Genomic DNA, 16800 nt, shown 5'->3' on the forward strand with positions numbered 1-16800 from the left:
AAAAGTATAAACTATGCTCAAAGTTATTTAATATTTGCTTACGTTTAGCTGTTTTAATAAAAGTATGTTTTAAGGCACAATGCAGAAATTCACGGCTATAAATCTAGGCAAGAGGCAGGCAGAGGAGACAGAGAGACACTATTTGAATTTTAATAACCTACTAAGTAGTTCCTGGCTCTGAAGTACTCTACTCCCATCTGGTGGTGCATCCAGAAAACTGTCCAAATATATTTTTTGAGATTAAAAATAATAAGCATGTATTTGGCAAACTGAAATGACTACAGCTGTGACAGGTTACCATTCACTCTGCAAGAGTTTTACTCTTCGTCATTGTCTTACAGTCAAACCATCTAAGCCTTTTTGTAGCGTCCAAGGAAGACCAGAAAAAGGCCAGCCTATTTCCCTGAGTTGCCATTCTGAGTTTGGATCACCATCTCCTATGTACTACTGGAACAAGCTTGAGGGAAAAACTAGTGTGACCGTAAAAGAAAGCTCCAGTAAGTGTCACCTTGCAAGCCTAGCATTGGGGTTGGCTGACAGGGTGTGTGAATGGATACTTAGCCTTAGTGTCTTCTTGGTAGGTGAAGGTTTTTTTTTTCTGTTTTACATGAAGTTCTTTTTTTAATTAAAGAATTTATTAACATTGATTTTTACATCATATTTCAAATGATGTGTTTAACAAACAAGTATTCAAAAAAGGAATCTCTATATACAATCACTGGCACTTAGATTTTAGAACATAATTAAAATTAGGCTGAGGGTTTGTATGTCATAGATACATATTAATCTATATAATAAAACATTATGTCTATAGAGTCATAAATTTTTATGTCTGTGTAGTTGTGTTTATATTTCCAATAACATGTCCATAGCATTAGGTATGCAAATATTGAGTCCTCGCTCTTTTACTGTCTGGATCTAATAGCCACATATTTTTAAAAAAAAAATAATTGCCTGCCAACATGATTTGCTATGTGTGCTCCTCAATTCCTAGAATCCAGCATGAAACTGGTAAGTATGGGGGAACAGGCATGACCCTAGCAGGGCTATTAGCCTTTACACACAGGGCTCTAGTTGGAACCTGGATACCTCCAGAAAGGGGGCTGTTTTGGGGAAAAGTGTATGGGCACTAGATGATATTACAATCTCACATGACTGGTACGGCATTAAAATCTATTTTCTGGTTTTGACAGGCTCGGCCAATGGGATTTTGGTTATTGGAAATCTGACCAATTATAAACAAGGTTATTACCAGTGCATTGCCATCAATAGCCTGGGCAATAGTACCTGTGAAATTGATCTAACCTCCTCACGTGAGTTGACCATGTGGATTTTACAGTTCCTCTTTTAGTTAAGTAGAGTAGGCCTGTCAGCCAAGCACATAATTAGACTATCTGATTAGCCTTTCTTGCTTCTCCAGAGGCTTGCATACTCTATTGATAGAATAAGATGAATAAATATCATTGTACCTCAGTCTTGTATAATATTAGTATATTTCCTAAACTCTTTAGAAAATGCAATTTGTTTAACCTTACAAGTTCTCTAGGAAGTAGATATGGAAGTAGATATATTATATGATAAGACAATGATCATATCAGGCTGGATTTCTCTTTAGGATGCGGTTGGTAAATCCAGTGGTTCTGCTTTACGTACAGTTGACAGACATTTTAGTTCTTAAATACTCTGTTAGGATAGTGGCTCACACTTATATTCCTAGCTAATCAGATCCTGAGATCTACAGATCTTGATTTAAAGCAAGACCAGCAGGAAAGTCTATCTTAAAGTCTTATCTCCAATTAACCACCAGAAAACCAGAAGTGGTGCTATTTCTCAAAGTGTTAGAGTGCTGGGTTTGAGCAAAAGATCTCAGGGACCATGCTCAGGGTCCTGGGTTCAAACCACACAACCGACAAAAAAAATTCTGTTAGGATTTGCCAACAACAACAACAACAACAACAACAACAACAACAAAAGCAACAACAGGGAGGGAGGGGAGGGAAGTGGGAGAAAAAACATGCGAAGGGGCAATAATGTTCAAGAAGTAATGTCCCCACTACCATATGAATGTAACTATAACCCCGCTATATATCACTATGACGATATATATATTTTTAAAAAAGCAACAATAGCAGCAACAACATTCTCAGCTAAGACTGTAATTCGAGCACTCAGAATGCAAAGGCAGGAGGATCATGAGTTCAAGACCAGCTTGATTACATAGTGACTTTCCAGGGTAGCTTGAACAACAGTGAGAAACCGATTCAAAAAAATCAAAAAGAGCAGAGCACCAGTGTCTCACATCAGTAATCCTAGTGACTCAGAAAACTGAAATCTGAGGATCATGGTTCAAAGCCACCTTGGGTAGGAAAGCCCGGGAGACTCTTTATCTTCAAATTCCAGTTTGAAAAAAAAAATGGCTTGGGTGTAGTTATGTATGTCAGTGTTAGTGGCTCTGTTGCACAGTCAACATACTCATCTTCATCTACTGCGATTCTCACTGGTAGAGTTCAAGGGGTTTCTATTCCCCCTGCTATATATGTCACTTCCCTGCTATCTGAATGTCCCAAATATCCTTTCTCAAGTATCAATGTACATGTAGGATATGACACTATGTTCTACTTTAGTAAGTGGCTGCTTTTGTCATCCAGATCCAGAAGCTGGGATCATCATTGGAGCCTTGGTTGGTGCCCTGGCAGGTGCTGCCATTATTATCTTTGCGGTGTACTTTGCAAAAAACAAGGCAAGGGCAAAGCAAAGGAAGAGGGATTCCAGCACCACCACAGAATTGGAGTAAGTCCTTTACTTCAATCCATACATCTTTTTGAGAATGCAAACATTTCTCTTTTTTTTGCCAGTCGTAGGCTTGAGCTAAGGGCCTGAGCACTGTCCTTGGACTTTCTCAAGGTTAGAACTCTACCACTTGAGCCTCAGCGCCATTTCTGGCTTTTTTTTATGTATGTGGTACCGAGGAATCGAACCCGGGTCTTCGTGCATGCTAGGCAAGCACTCTACCACTAGGCCAAACTCCAGGCCAAGAGAATGCATATATTTCTTAAGCACATCTCTCTCTCTCTTTATTTTGCCAGTCCTGGGGCTTGAAGTCAGGGCCTGGACACTGTCCTTGGCCTTTCTCAAGGCTAGAACTTGAGCCATAGAGCCATTTCTAGCTCTTTGTGTATGTGGAATTGAGCCCAGGGCTTCTGCACACTAGGCAAGCACTCTACCACTAGGCCATGCTTCTGGCCCCTAGGCATATCTCTTTATTCAGCAAGTCCTCAGTATTTCCTTTAGCATAAGATATTCAAATGTTTTTCTGCTCTCACCAGATTTATGCAAAGAGTGATATTGGCTACCATTTACTAAACCTAGTATGCCAGATTCTACTGTAAGCACGTTGTATTTATCAACTCATTTAATTATCACAACACTTTTAGAGTCTCCCCAAAGTTTTATGATACGATGTTAACATACTTTATACTAACAGTAATAATTTTGAATATGTTTATGGAACTGGTGGTCCAAGATGATAGGGCTCACAAAAATCAAAAAGTGGCCAGGGCGACAGCCTATGTTCCTCTTTCTTCTATAGGATAGATCACACACATTCATTGGTACATGCTTCTTTCCACAACATGAGAATTCCATCCCACTCCATTCAAAATGGCCATCATCAAGAATACAAACAACAAATGCTAGTAGGAATGAGGGGGAAAAGGAACCATAATAAATTGCTGATGATAATGTAAACTAGTATAACCAATAAGGAAGTTGAGAGATACCTCAAAAAACTAAACACAGAATTACCTTCTGTTTCAGTGATACCACTCTTGGCATTTCTCCAAAAGATTAAAAGTCAGGACATAATAGACATTTGCTATTTGCACATATATTCATGGCTCCACTATTCACCATAGGTATGTTATGTAAATAGTCCAGAGGAGTAAGTGAGGAGATCAATCAAATGTCACACACACACACACACACACACACACACACACATGCACGCACAATGCAATTTTACCTATGTATCAGAAAGAATCATATGTGCTGTGCAGGGAAAGTTAAGACATGGAGAGAGGAATGGTGGGTGAATTCAATCATAATACTCAATGTATGGATATGAAAAGTTGGAATTTTTAACTTGTTCTTGTCTGGTTCTGCTTTCCTATAGGCCAATGACAAACATAAACCAAACCAGAGAGGTTGAAGGAATGCCAACCGAAGATGCTGCCAAGATAGAAGCATCTCTGCCACCCTCCATTCATGTGGTTGACCCTTCTACTGTCCTGGAGCCAATTCCTGAGCCTAAATCACAGCTGGATGCCATTCCTGATCCTTTCCTAGGACCAGATCCTATGCCAGAGGTTGAGATTCAGGTGGAGCCGGTGCCTGAGTCCGAGCCTGAGGTACAGGAAGAGCCAGAGCCAGAGGTAGAGCCTGGGATTATGGTTGAACCCCAGGATGATGAGGAAAAGGAGGTGGTTAAGACATAAGCTTGATCCTTGTATGCAGAATTCGTCACCAAGGAACCCATTACTGGTGTTTGGAATTCAGTTGACCTAGTGAGCTCCCATCCCCTCCTTCAATTCTTACTAACCCTCCTCTAACAAGGTGCTCGGTCTTACCATAAATCCAAAACAAATGGGTCAAGCTAACTGCTAACTGAATGCAAGAGTTCCTGTATTGGCAGAACATAATACGATATAATAAACTAATATGTAACATAATGATAGGGTAAGTGATTCCTAACTCCGTTAAAAGGCTTTTGCAACTGCTCTAGTTATATAACAGAAAATCTTGTTCTCTGTTTTTCCTTCACTCTTCACTATGGTCACTTACACATATGGCAAATTGATATAAATTCAATAGCAATACAAGGATAGATAGTCAGTCCTCTCTGTTCACATTTATATTTACTAGTAAGAAAACAGTTCAACAGCATTCATTCCTAGATTAGGAAAAAGCAATTCTTTCTAACAAGAGAGGAGAAAATATGAGTATATATTACTTGGTGCATAGCATTTGAAATCAAGCTTAACAATTGGTTGTTCAATTTATCATATTAAATTTCCCCCAAAGTTACCCTGAGGTCAAAATGTTACATTTTGAACATGAGTCAATTGTTTTAGATAGCAAAGCAAAAAGTATAGCTCAGTGAGTGAGGGAGGCAATTGGGTATGGGCATTGCATGGAAATTGTTAGGACTTGGATTCTTTTCAGTCGGGTAGGGTTACTAGGTAGTGTGAAACTGAGACCCTCCACTTGTGGCCACTTCTCATGTGATTCATCCAATGTACAATGGTTGCATAAGCACTTGATTCTCTTTGCCCTTCACAGTTCAATTTGACATGAGGAGAGGATTCTATAAGGATGACAAAGAATCATGATGCACTGGTCCAGAATGTGGGCGGGGGGGGGGGGTGGCAAGTCAATTCTTAGATGCCAAATAAAATACAGGCAAACAATTTCAAATGTAATTTTTCTTTGGTACGTATAAAGTGTTGATAGGTGATATGCTATTTAGCTTTGAATAAGCCAAATTGTACTACAGTAGCGTCTGATGCTAAGGGGCACATTAAGAAAAGTGTTAGTAAATGAAAGGTTGGATGGATTTTAGAAAATTTCAGCGAATTCTTCAAATAATCTCTTTTACTGTTCATATAGTCTGAATAAATAAGATGTATAACATTCTTGTATAAATGCTAAATATTAACAAAAATGCATTAATCTTTTTTTACTTGCTGAAAAGCTTTTTCATATTTGACTAATATCTTACCTAGAAGAAATTTATAAGTAGATTTACATTTTTTACTTATGTAACCAATCATATTTAACTTTTTATTTTCAAGGCTCAATAAATAATGCTCAATAAAAATGCATTTCAATGACTCCTAAATCTTTAACAAACTTTATTGACATGTAATTTATGCAGTATAAAGTGCACCCACTTTAAGTGTACAATCTGAGTTTTTTTAAAAAAAAACTTTTAATCTATTTTTTATCTTTTTTTTGTTGGTCCTGGGGTTTGAGCTTTGGGCCTGGGCGCTGTTGCTGGGTTCTTTTTTTTTTTTGCCAATCCTGGGAATTGACGTTTGACAGAAATATTTTAACTAGGGTTATAGGTTTTTTCAAGGCTAGAGCTCTACCACTTGAGCCTCAGCACCACTTATGGCTATTTTCTATGTATGTGGTACGGAGGAATCCAACCTGGGTCTTCGTGCATGCTAGGCAAGCACTCTACCACTAGGCCAAACTCTCAGCCTAGCATTGTAGGTTTATTAAAAGGACATTATAAAGGGCAGATGAATAGCTAGTTGAGGGTATACACAGAGTAAGCCAAAAAAGATTTTTGAATGTAGAAGCTTCTATACACATGGAGTCAAGAGTGTATTGCTTTCTTCATATGTGGATGTGTTCACAAACTTGAAAGTTTGCCAAACCCTGGAATTTATGGATTTTTATGAAGGCTTCATAATGTAGGCATAATCTGTTATTAAAGATCTCCAGCTCTTTCCACTTTTCAAGAATTGAGGGAAGGATAGCCCTGACAGTTCCAAATTTCTAATCTAAATGATTTGGCCATTTTGGTGAATAGTCCCAAGTTATCCAGAAGCCCATGAAATCAAATCATTAGAAAATGTTACTTCTTTTATTCAGAACATTTCAGGGATTTAGGAACTCAGACTCCTATAAACTTCATCACTTTGGACATAGAGATTTCACAAGCTATGTGGCAGAAACAGGACTGAAATAAAATTCACATTTCTTACTATATCAGAACTAATTTAAAGTACAGGGTAGGTATGTTATCTAATAAGTTATTATCAAAAGGCCATTTAGTAGTAGAGCACTCACCTTGAGCAGATGAGCTCAGAGACAGTATCCAGGCCCTGAGTTCAAGCCCTATAACCAATAATTAAAAAAAATACTATCTAAAATAATAAAGCTATACCTATGGTACTATAGGATAGATTGCTAACATAAAATAGTCATTCAGAAATTATGCAAGTTACAGAGGTGAACGTGGTGATACTTTTAGATTTTCTTTATTATTGATCTTTATTATTTATGTAGATTGCCAAGGAGTTTCAGTGGAGTAGGTCATTTTGTAAGCACCATTCATCTTGATCAGTTGAACTTTAATTTTGTCTTAATTCTCAGCAATTTCCTAGACAGATTATTGATCAAGAGAAAAATTGATTCCTAGATTATGTGTCTGGAATAAGATCAGCCCTTGGAAATTGTTCCAATGTTGATTGACCTGTAAGAAGTTTGTAATATTTAGATATTCTCTTACAACAAAACCAATAAAATAATTTGTTCTTAAATAAAAGGCCATTTAGTCTATTTTTGTGATGAGACAGAATAAAAATGGATTAAGATATGAGAAAGTTAAGAGTTTGTGATTGGCTGTATCTATAACCTTATCTATAAAATAGAGATGATTCCTGTTTTCTTTTTTTTCCCCTCTTTTTTTGGTGATTGTTTTGCCTGTCCTGGGGCCTGAATTCAGGGCCTGGCCACTGTCCTTGAGCTTTGTCAAGGCTGGTTCTCTACCATCTGAGCTACAGCAGCACTTCTGGCTAGTTAGTGGGACCCTATTTTGAAAATAGCCAGTATTTAAGGGAAAGACAGAGTGGTTCGGTAGTAGAGTGCTTACTAATCACTAGTCCACGAGTTCATAACTCAGTTCTACCAAATACAGATGAAAAATCTTCCAAACATACACTGTGGCAAAACTATATTTTTGAATATATATCTAACAATTTGTTATTTTTTTCTCACCCAGGAGAGATCTTGTCTCACAAACCCAAAACAATTAAAATGCTTAGGAATTGCCCAAGGCCTACATCTCTCTACACTGCTTATGGAAAAACTCTAAGGAATTATGAACTTATTTACCTAAAAATTATGAATTTATTTACCTAAAGACAATAAACTGAAAATGTATAAAAAATAATGTCCTTTAGTCTTAACAAATCATATCAGAAAAAAATTTTATTTTCTGCTACTAAGTGACACAAGAAATAAATCATAACCTCATCATTTCATTTCTTTCTTTTGCAAGTTCTGGGGCTCAAATACTGGACTTATGTGTTGTACCTGAGCTCCTTTTTGCTCAAGGCTCGCATCCTACCACTTGAGCCACCATGCCACTTCTTTTTCTGTGATTAATTGGAGATGACTTTCCTGCCTGGGCTAGCTTTAAACCATAATCCTCAGATCTCAGCCTCCTAACTAACTAGGATGATAGATGTGAGCCACCTGCGCCTGGTGGGTGAATCCACAACATTCAATAAGATTCACAGATTTGTTCAGTGAGATGCTTGCCCGATGGGCCGGGAGTTTGGCCTAGTGGTAGAGTGCTTGCCTAGCATACACGAAGACCTGGGCTCAATTCCTCGGTACCACATACATAGAAAAAAGCTGGAAGTGGTGCTGAGGCTCAAGTGGTAGAGCTCTAGCCTTGAGAAAGTCCAAGGACAGTGCTCAGGCCCTGAGCTCAAGCCCAGGTCTGGCAAAAAATTAAAAAAAGTGCTTACCCGACAAGAGTTGTTTATGTATTGAATATCAACCTCTTGTTTCATGTTTTCAAGTTATTTTAGTTACTGGTCATTAGGTTTTCAATCTAAAATTAATGCAAGTTTGTGGGGCTCATTTGGATCACTTACTTGAGGGAATATTTTTAAAATAAATTCAAATTAAAATATAAATTGAAGAGTCTCTTATACTTCATTAGCTGTCTTGACTAATAATCATTTAAGATGCTTCTCTAAATTGAGCTCAAATGTACCTATTAATTTCCTATTGCTCTTAAGTTGACAACTTAAAAGACAACTATTTTTGAAGATCTTAGTTGCAATTCAAGCTCCATTAATTTTGACTTTGGAGCTACCTCAGGCTGAGAAATATGTTTTTATTCAAGGCCTGCAGCAATATCTAACTGATGGAAAGAAAAACTGGGAGATTCTTCCAACATGTTATTTTTATTATTTTTGAAATACAAATGAAAATAAATTTTTGTTACATTGCTACTTTTTTAACAAGCTTAACATTCTTTTCAATACAAGGTGAGTACATACTGATATTTTAAATATTCCTTTAAAAACATACAGTAGTTTCTGGCTAACCAGCTCATCAAAAAGATACATGGGTATAAAGGCTACTGTTCTTCATCATTTTAGAACATACCTTCTACAGTTTGGTCCATTAAAATATGTAAGTATTCCTCCTGTAACAAAAATAAAGTAAGCTTCATGGCTGAAAATACAGAAATATTTGGCACAGACTCTTAGTCAGCTTGAAGATAACGATGTTTTAAGGGTGGAACACAGGGAGGCCAACTAAAATGCTCTTGGGGTTGTTCTGCTTCACTGAGGACAAGAAGGTGCTTGGAAGAGAACTCAAGACTCACAATTTCCACACAAATGTCATCCATACTCACTCAAAATGATCCCAAATACAACTCCCAGCAGAACAACCCCAACCCCCCAATGCTTGGAAAGCAAGTTCAAAGCTTAGAACAAGTACTTCAGCAGGGCCAACCCAACATGTGTTTCTAAGATTTTAAAGGGGGAAAACTTCACTATTCATATATAATACCTTATGCACAATTATATTTAGGTTCCAGAACACGGGGTTGACAAAACTTACAAAATAAGAATAGATTCAAACTGTCTAACCTTCCACCATTCTCTTGAGTATTAAACGCAAGCCACCCTTTGCCATTTGCAGGGGTGTCTTTTCTTCTTTATTCTCAATGTAAATACTTGCTCCTTGGGTCACCAGCAGTTTTGCTTCTTCCATTCTTTCCTCATCACAGGCTAGATGTCTGCAATTGAGGATCACAAAGACCAAATAATCACTACCAATACCATGGAATGTCAAGATTTCCTTCTAGGTACTCTAATGTGTATTTCATCAGGCAGTGGCAATGCTGGAAGCTTATTTAATAAAGGAAGGGAAATCAATTTGTATAAGAAAGAATGCTTGAGGCTGGGAGTATGGCCTAGTGGTAGAGTGCTTGCCTAGCATTCAGGAAGCCCTGGGTTCCATTCCTTAGTACCACATACACAGAAAAAGCCAGAAGTGCTACTGTAGCTCAAGCGGTAGAGCACTAGTCTTGAGTAAGCTCGAGGACAGTGCTCAGGCACTGAGTTCAAGCCCCAGGACTGGCAGAAAAAAAGTAAGAAACACTGCTTATAAGCTGAAATCTAGAAAAATAGTGTATTTATAATATTAATTGCCAAATCATTCTCCTAAATGGCTGAATGAATCTAATGTTAGCCTAAGGCACAGCTTCCTTGTTGTCTGGGAATTAGTAATAGTTTACTCTAAATACTATATATAATAATTGAGAGTTAAAATTTAGATATGCCTCAATTTATTACCTATTAATAGCTTTTTATTGTAACATATTTTAGAAATACAATTGGGAAGATTTTATCTTATTTGATTCATAAACCTGCCTTGTAATCAATAAAGGTATTATCAAGGAAAGAGTCAGGTATTTGTAGTTTGCCAGTCACAGTATAAGGTACTTGGTATACTATTTTAATTACATCTCAAAATAATCCAGTGAGGAAGAAATTATTCTTGTAATATTATAGTGAAAAATTAAGATGAGAAAAATTAAGTTATTTAATAAGTGTATTTTTTTGTCTGTCATTGGGCTTGAACTCTGGGCCTGGGTATTGTCCCTGAGCTCTTTAGCTCAAGGCTAATACTCTGCCACTTGAGCTAACAGCACAGCACTACTTCCTGTTTTCTGGTGGTTAATTGGAGATAAGAGTCTCATGGACTTTTTGTGCCTGGGCTGGCTTTGAACTGTGATCCTTATATCTCAGCCTCCTGAGTAGCTAGAATTATAGGTGTGAGCCACTGGTGTCCAGTTAATAAGTGTATTTTATATAGTTAGAAAGGGGCAGTTTGAACTGCATTAATATCTGTAGATATTCTAAAAACTTTCTCTTTCCTCAGAACATAGAAAGTTTTTTTTAAACTAAGAATTACAAAAGCAGTATTTTTATTTTGCCTTTTCCTGATGACATTAGGTTTGAACTCAGGGCCTCATGTTTGTTTGGCTATCACTCTACTACTCCATGACATACTTCAGACTTTGATTTTCACTGGTTATTTTTAAGATAGAAAAAAAATCAAAATTTTCTAAGCACATAGCAACAGAGGTATGCCTGAATTATGGCACATCCATAAGCTGGAATTGTTTATGATTATTACAGATGTTTTGAAGGTATTTAATGACATCGGAAGATGTCCATAATATAGTTTGAAATGAGAAGTTATAAAAGTACATATACAGTAGGACCCCAATGTTGCTAAAATATATGTGTGAAGAATACACATTTGCATAGAAAAGACAAGAAGAAACACCCAAATAAGTTATCAGTGGTTATTTTAAGGTAGAATATGAATGACTGCTGCTTATCACTTACAGGGGAGTGTTACCCTCAGTGTCTTGGATGTTTGTGGATGCTTTGTAGTACAGAAGTATATGAATCATCTTCAAGTTACCCTTGGCTGCTGCCCGGTGCATTGCAGTAGCCTCATAATGGTCCTTAGCATCTGGATTTGCCCCATTTTCTAGTAACATGACAGCAATCTGAAAGTATAGAAAAGTAAACAGTATAGACATCTGTGGTTGTGAACACATTTAGAACTCAAGAGGAGTATCCCAGAGACAACCATACCTCATGTCTATTTTTTGAAGCTGCATAATGTAGGGGAGTACAGCCATTTTGATTGATAGCATTCACCTGGGCACCTTTTCCCAGGAGAGCTTTTACAATCTCATCCCGGCCAGCAGAAGCAGCAATATGAAGAGGAGACCAACCTGCCTGTAAAAGAAATGAGCTGTACAACAGTGAGGCAAAAAGTCACAGGGATTAGTACTTAATATTTATGCCAAATTTACTAAAAATTATGTGAATTTGAAAATATTCTTTGTCCCCCTCACTAAACACTGTGGATATTTAGGAAATGAAAATATATACTAAAGAAAATACTCAGAAGGAGTAGAAGAACTGAGGATTGAGATTCAATGTCCGCTTAGACAAAAGTTAGTCAACCTCTATCTCAAAATACAAAGCCTGGGGGCCGGGAGCGCAGACTAGTGGTAGAGTACTCATCTAGCATCACGAAGCCCTGGGTTCAATTCTTCAGTATCATATACTCAGAAAAAGTCAGAAGTGCTGCTGTGACTCAAGTGGTAGGGTGCTAGCCTTGAGCAAAAAGTGTCCAAGGACAGTGCCCACGTCCCAGAAAACAAAAACAAAAATAAAAACAAAGCCAGTCAGCTGGGCACTGGTGGCTCATGCCAATGATCCTGGCTACTCAGGAGGCTGAGATCTGTGGTTCAAAGCCAGTTTGGGCAAGAAAGTCTGTGAGACTATAACTTCCAATTAGGCAGAAAAACAGCCCAAAGTGGAGCTTTTTCTCAAGTGGTAGAGTGCTAGCTTTGTCAACGAAGCTCAGAGACAGCATCCTGACCCTGATGACTTTCCCCCTCACCAAAGCCCTAATACTGGCATCAAAAATAAAGCCAGTCATGGTGGTGTATGTCTGTAATTTCAGCTAATTAGGAGACTTAGGATACGGTCTAAGATCCCTCATATGAAAAGCAAACTAAAAACAAAAGGAATGAAATGTTGCTCAAGTGGTCAAGTACTTGTATAGCAAATGCAAGGTCCTGAGTTCAGTGCTTAGTACTATTACCAAAAATCCTCAACCAACAAACCCTTCCCATCAAAAAAGAAAAAAAAATCCACAATCATATAGCACAGTCCAGGGGCTTGAACTCAGGGACTAAGAACTGTCCTTGGGCTTTCTCAAGGCTAGAGCTCTGCCACTTGAGCCACAATACCATTTCCAGCCTTTTCTATGTATGTGGTACCAAGGAATTGAACCCGGGTCTTTGTGCATGCTAGGCAAGCACTTTAACCACTAGGCCAAACTCCCGGCCCCTGTATTTTCTTTTATATAATATTTTAAGTCAAATATGGGATCAGAGGATATTAAGTTCCGTAAACCATGTTCTTCACAATTTCCATGTATACTGTGAGAATTTTTCTATGTTACTCTTTGGAATTGCAACTTTATTGTTGCAAATTACTTTAAATGGATATGTACTACTCTATTTAGCCATTCTGCCTACAAAACATGTTCCATTCTTATTTTTCTTTTCTTTTTTTTGTGGGTTATGGGGCCAGGGTGCTGTCCCTTAGCTCTTCAGCTCAAGGCTACTGCCCTACCCCTGGGTCTCGGGCATTGTTCCAGAGCTCTTCGGCTCAAGGCTACTGCTCTACCCTTGAGCCAAGCCCCATTTCCCGTTGGAGATAAGAGTCTAAGGTTTTTTTGTGCCCATGCTGGCTTTGAATCTTGATCCTCAGATCTCAGTCTCCTGAGTAGCTAGGATTACAGACATGAGCCACCGTGCCTGGCCATTCTTATTTTTTCACAAACTTAATCTCAATATAAACTAATATTATTAGAATACATTTCTTGGTACAATAAACATATATGAAGTCCCTCATTATCTGAGGAATATTCACTAAAAAATGCTAACATAATGAAAAGGGTCTGTGGTATTTTGGTATTCAAAGTATAGTAAGTCCTATATTTTTTACCCTAATAAGAGAGAATGATTCATTGTAATGTATCAGTCAGTAGTGTCATGCTTGATCACTAGGACTAGACAGTAACTGTAAGGGCTGTAATTTTATCTTAGGCCTGAATACTCAGACTTTAGTAAAGACCAGCATGGTGTGTGAAGATAATTGGGAATTTATCATCTTGGCTCAGTACTCACATCATCTTTATCATTCACTGGCACTCCAAGCTGCAGCAAGAATTCAACAATTTCTGTATGTCCAGCTGAACATGCCCAATGCAATGGACTTCTGCTGTCCTACATGGAAAACAGAGAAACTGTGATTAACACGCTTGAAGAGAAATAGAAGTCCATAAAAAAGCAGAATAGCATATGGGTGGTAGCAAATCTACAATGTGAACAAAGAAGCAATGGATCCTCAAATAGTTAACTTTAGATGACTAAGATTTCTTCTCTCTTTTTTTTTGCCAGCCCTGGGCTTGGGCTCAGGGCCTGAGCACTGTCCTTGGACTTTCTCAAGGCTAGCACTCTACCACTTGAGCCTCAGCACCACTTCCGGCTTTTTGCTATGCATGTGGTACCAAGGAATCGAACCCGGGTCTTCGTGCATGCTAGGCAAGCACTATACCACTAGGCCAAACTCCCAGCCGGACTAAGATTTCTTACAATGGCATGGGGTGAATAACATCAGTGAGTGTAAGGAATTTTGGGAAGAACAGTGATGAAAATATTGATTCTAATGTTTTGGCACAAATAGAACTTTTGACACTTTACTATTATATTACTTAAGTACTCCTAATCTCTTAAAGAGTATTACACGTGTGATATCTCATTCAACCCACCACCCCATACAGCAGCCATTATCCCAGTTTTACAAAGACTAATCCTTAGTGTAAGAAGCTTTGACCAAGGTCACACAACTTATTGAAGGTCTATTAGACCCTGAAATGCCCACTACTTAAACTAAAGAATAAATGGATATAGGTAAAATGCTTGTGAAATAAATTCCATTGGTCTATATAAACATTTAAAGGAATAAACTATACACAAAGTACAACAAAATTGCTCTTAAAAATAATAATAAACTAGGAGTCATGTTTCTCAAAGAGATGGTGATTGGTATATTTCCTGTATAATAGAAAGTATTTTTGGCACTGTATTTTGCAATGATAGAGTTTCTATATGCTGAGTCAAGCTCTCTATTGACTGACTATAGGCTCAAGTTTGAAAATTGGTAATTTATTAACTTTCTCTCAAAAGTCCAAACACACATAATAGGGAGAGAATATAATAAGGATTCACATATTTATAGCTTAGATTTAACAATAAATATATTTCTATATTTTCTCTATCCACCTTTTTTCATTGCTGAGGTTTCTGAAAAGAAATCTAAATAAATAATGACTTTTTTTCTGTGTATATGGTACTGAGGAATCAAACCCAGGTCTTTGTCCATGCTAGGCAAGCACTCTACCACTAGGCCAAACTCCCAGCCTTCAATAATGACTTTTACTTGTATTTCAGCACCTCAAAGAGTTCTTTCTTACATAGTGAGTTATTATTATTGAATCATAAGTATTAAAATGAAGGTACAATATTGGCTAGGTGTAGTGGCACACAGATCTGAGCCCTGGGAAGCCAGAGGATCATGAGTTTAAGGACAGTCTGGAACGATAGTGAGACCCTGCCTTAAGAAGCCTCATCCTCCAATAAAATTAACATGAGTTTCTTATAGTCTGTACTCAGGTTTCTTCAATTGTTTCCTAAGCATCTTTTTGTAGATTTTAAAAATCAGGATCCACAATTAGTCCATAAATTGCATTATGGTATTTTGTTGATCCTGAATAAATCCTTCACTTTTTATGGTGTTGATTTGATTAGAGAATCGTTAAATTTTCAGTGGAATTTTATTAAATTGCAACTAATTTTTATTAAAGTTAAATTGTTAAACATTACCAGATCATAACAAAGGTAAAGTAGGCAAAGGTAAGGCCTTTTCAGGGTTAGTAATAAAGGAAAATTCCAGAAAACAGGAAACAGTTTGCTGATTTTTTAATTATCTTCCAAAGGACACAAAATGGAAGGTTGAAAGTATGGAGCATCTTGTTAATGCTTTGATCATCTACATATATTTTTTGGCTTACTGAGAGAATTATCATTTTCCTAGAACATCGTGGACAAAACCTCAGGGTTTTTTGAGGAGAAAGAAACACTTTATAAATGCCCATTCACTCACTATGGAAATCCTCTTTGTTAAAATTTTAACTAATCCCTTCTTTGAGAAATCTTTTGTCACTATCATAATATTTACAACAGGTCCTCACATTATGTATTCTGAAAGCACCATGTAAATACTTCTATCAAAATTTTACAATTTGCCAATCAGTGGACATATGTTTTATAATTATTTTATGAATGTCTGTATTTCTACTTGATATCTACAAGCTCCTCGAAAAATGTAAAACACAGAAGAGGACATCATCAGACATAATTCAGAGAACAGAGGTATCGACATCCATATCTGAACGTATTACAATAAAAAGTTTTATACAGAAAAAGAGAAAGAAAAAGTTAAAAATCCCTATAAAATGTTTTCCTTTTCACGGATATCTTGGTGAAAATATTACTGAGAATTACGCCGCAAATCCTGGAGCTATGGAGGTAAACATGGTTGCGGGGTGGGTGGGGGGAGTGACGGCAGCCTGCGGAGTGTGTGTGTGAGTGTGTGTGTTGGCTCCAGCATCCGGATGGCTGTGAGTCCTGAGGTGACCCCGCGATGTGGACGTGAGGCTTAGGGCGGGGATCTGCCCCCTCGCACCAGTGGCCTCACTTGTGACCGGGCCTGGGAAGCCTCGCAGGACTTCGCTGACGCCAACAGCTGCGAGCAGGGTGGGGTAAAATTTACCTGGTCAGTTCTAGTAGCCAGGGACTTATCGAACAGGATGCTCTCCTTCAACTCCTCCAGCTTTCCATTGTAGGCCAGGTTACACACCATCAGGTTAGACACACACCCCTCCATTTCGTTTCCTCCAGATCTCCACGAAATCCCAGTATGGTGTACTTCACGTCGTTACCTTTAACAGCCAATCCAAAGAAGTAGCAGTCCACCAATCACCGACCTTTGTTGTTGCCGGGTTGCTTTTCTCACAGAGCACAGCTTCCGGGAGCTGCCG

The 16800-nt window shown here is 37.9% G+C and overlaps 2 protein-coding genes across 4 annotated transcripts in view; one reads left to right on the forward strand and one right to left on the reverse strand.

The window, feature by feature from the left end:
- The window catches only part of Vsig1 (V-set and immunoglobulin domain containing 1), a 29897-nt gene extending 23927 nt beyond the window's left edge, over window positions 1-5970 (forward strand). Inside the window, exons 4-7 of the mRNA XM_090326487.1 lie at window positions 342-497; window positions 1194-1313; window positions 2649-2790; window positions 4172-5970. Coding sequence (XP_090182613.1) covers window positions 342-497; window positions 1194-1313; window positions 2649-2790; window positions 4172-4493 — 740 coding nt within the window. The 3' untranslated portion in view covers window positions 4494-5970. The remainder of the gene's footprint in view (window positions 1-341; window positions 498-1193; window positions 1314-2648; window positions 2791-4171) is intronic.
- Window positions 5840-16783, reverse strand: Psmd10 (proteasome 26S subunit, non-ATPase 10). Of its 3 annotated transcripts, XM_090326489.1 has the most exons (7): window positions 16533-16783; window positions 13826-13924; window positions 11709-11855; window positions 11454-11620; window positions 9684-9832; window positions 9193-9232; window positions 5840-7261 (listed from the first exon to the last, which is right to left on the reverse strand). In XM_090326489.1, the coding sequence occupies exons 1-7, from the start codon at window positions 16644-16646 to the stop codon at window positions 7228-7230; spliced, it is 750 nt and encodes a 249-aa protein (XP_090182615.1). In that variant the 5' UTR covers window positions 16647-16783; the 3' UTR covers window positions 5840-7227. The 3 variants fall into 3 exon arrangements, with proteins under 3 accessions (XP_090182615.1, XP_090182616.1, XP_090182617.1); XM_090326490.1 differs by lacking the exon at window positions 5840-7261 and having other exon boundaries at window positions 8954-9232; window positions 16533-16781; XM_090326491.1 differs by lacking the exon at window positions 5840-7261 and having other exon boundaries at window positions 8954-9832; window positions 16533-16777.
- Window positions 16784-16800: the final 17 nt, after the last annotated feature.

Source organism: Megascapheus bottae, chromosome X, assembly GCF_031878675.1.
Source record: "Megascapheus bottae isolate mThoBot1 chromosome X, mThoBot2.hap1, whole genome shotgun sequence".
Classification (NCBI taxonomy): Eukaryota; Metazoa; Chordata; class Mammalia; order Rodentia; family Geomyidae; genus Megascapheus; species Megascapheus bottae.

Excerpts from the sequence above, each read along its gene's own strand:
- Psmd10 (XM_090326489.1), bottom strand. The coding sequence starts at position 16,646 with ATGGAGGGGTGTGTGTCTAACCTGATGGTGTGTAACCTGGCCTACAAT. Across the intron at positions 11,856-13,825 it reads CAGTGAATGATAAAGATGAT|GCAGGTTGGTCTCCTCTTCA; the intron begins GTGAGTACTGAG and ends TTTCTTTTACAG. Across the intron at positions 11,621-11,708 it reads CTTCAAAAAATAGACATGAG|ATTGCTGTCATGTTACTAGA; the intron begins GTATGGTTGTCT and ends CTATACTTTCAG.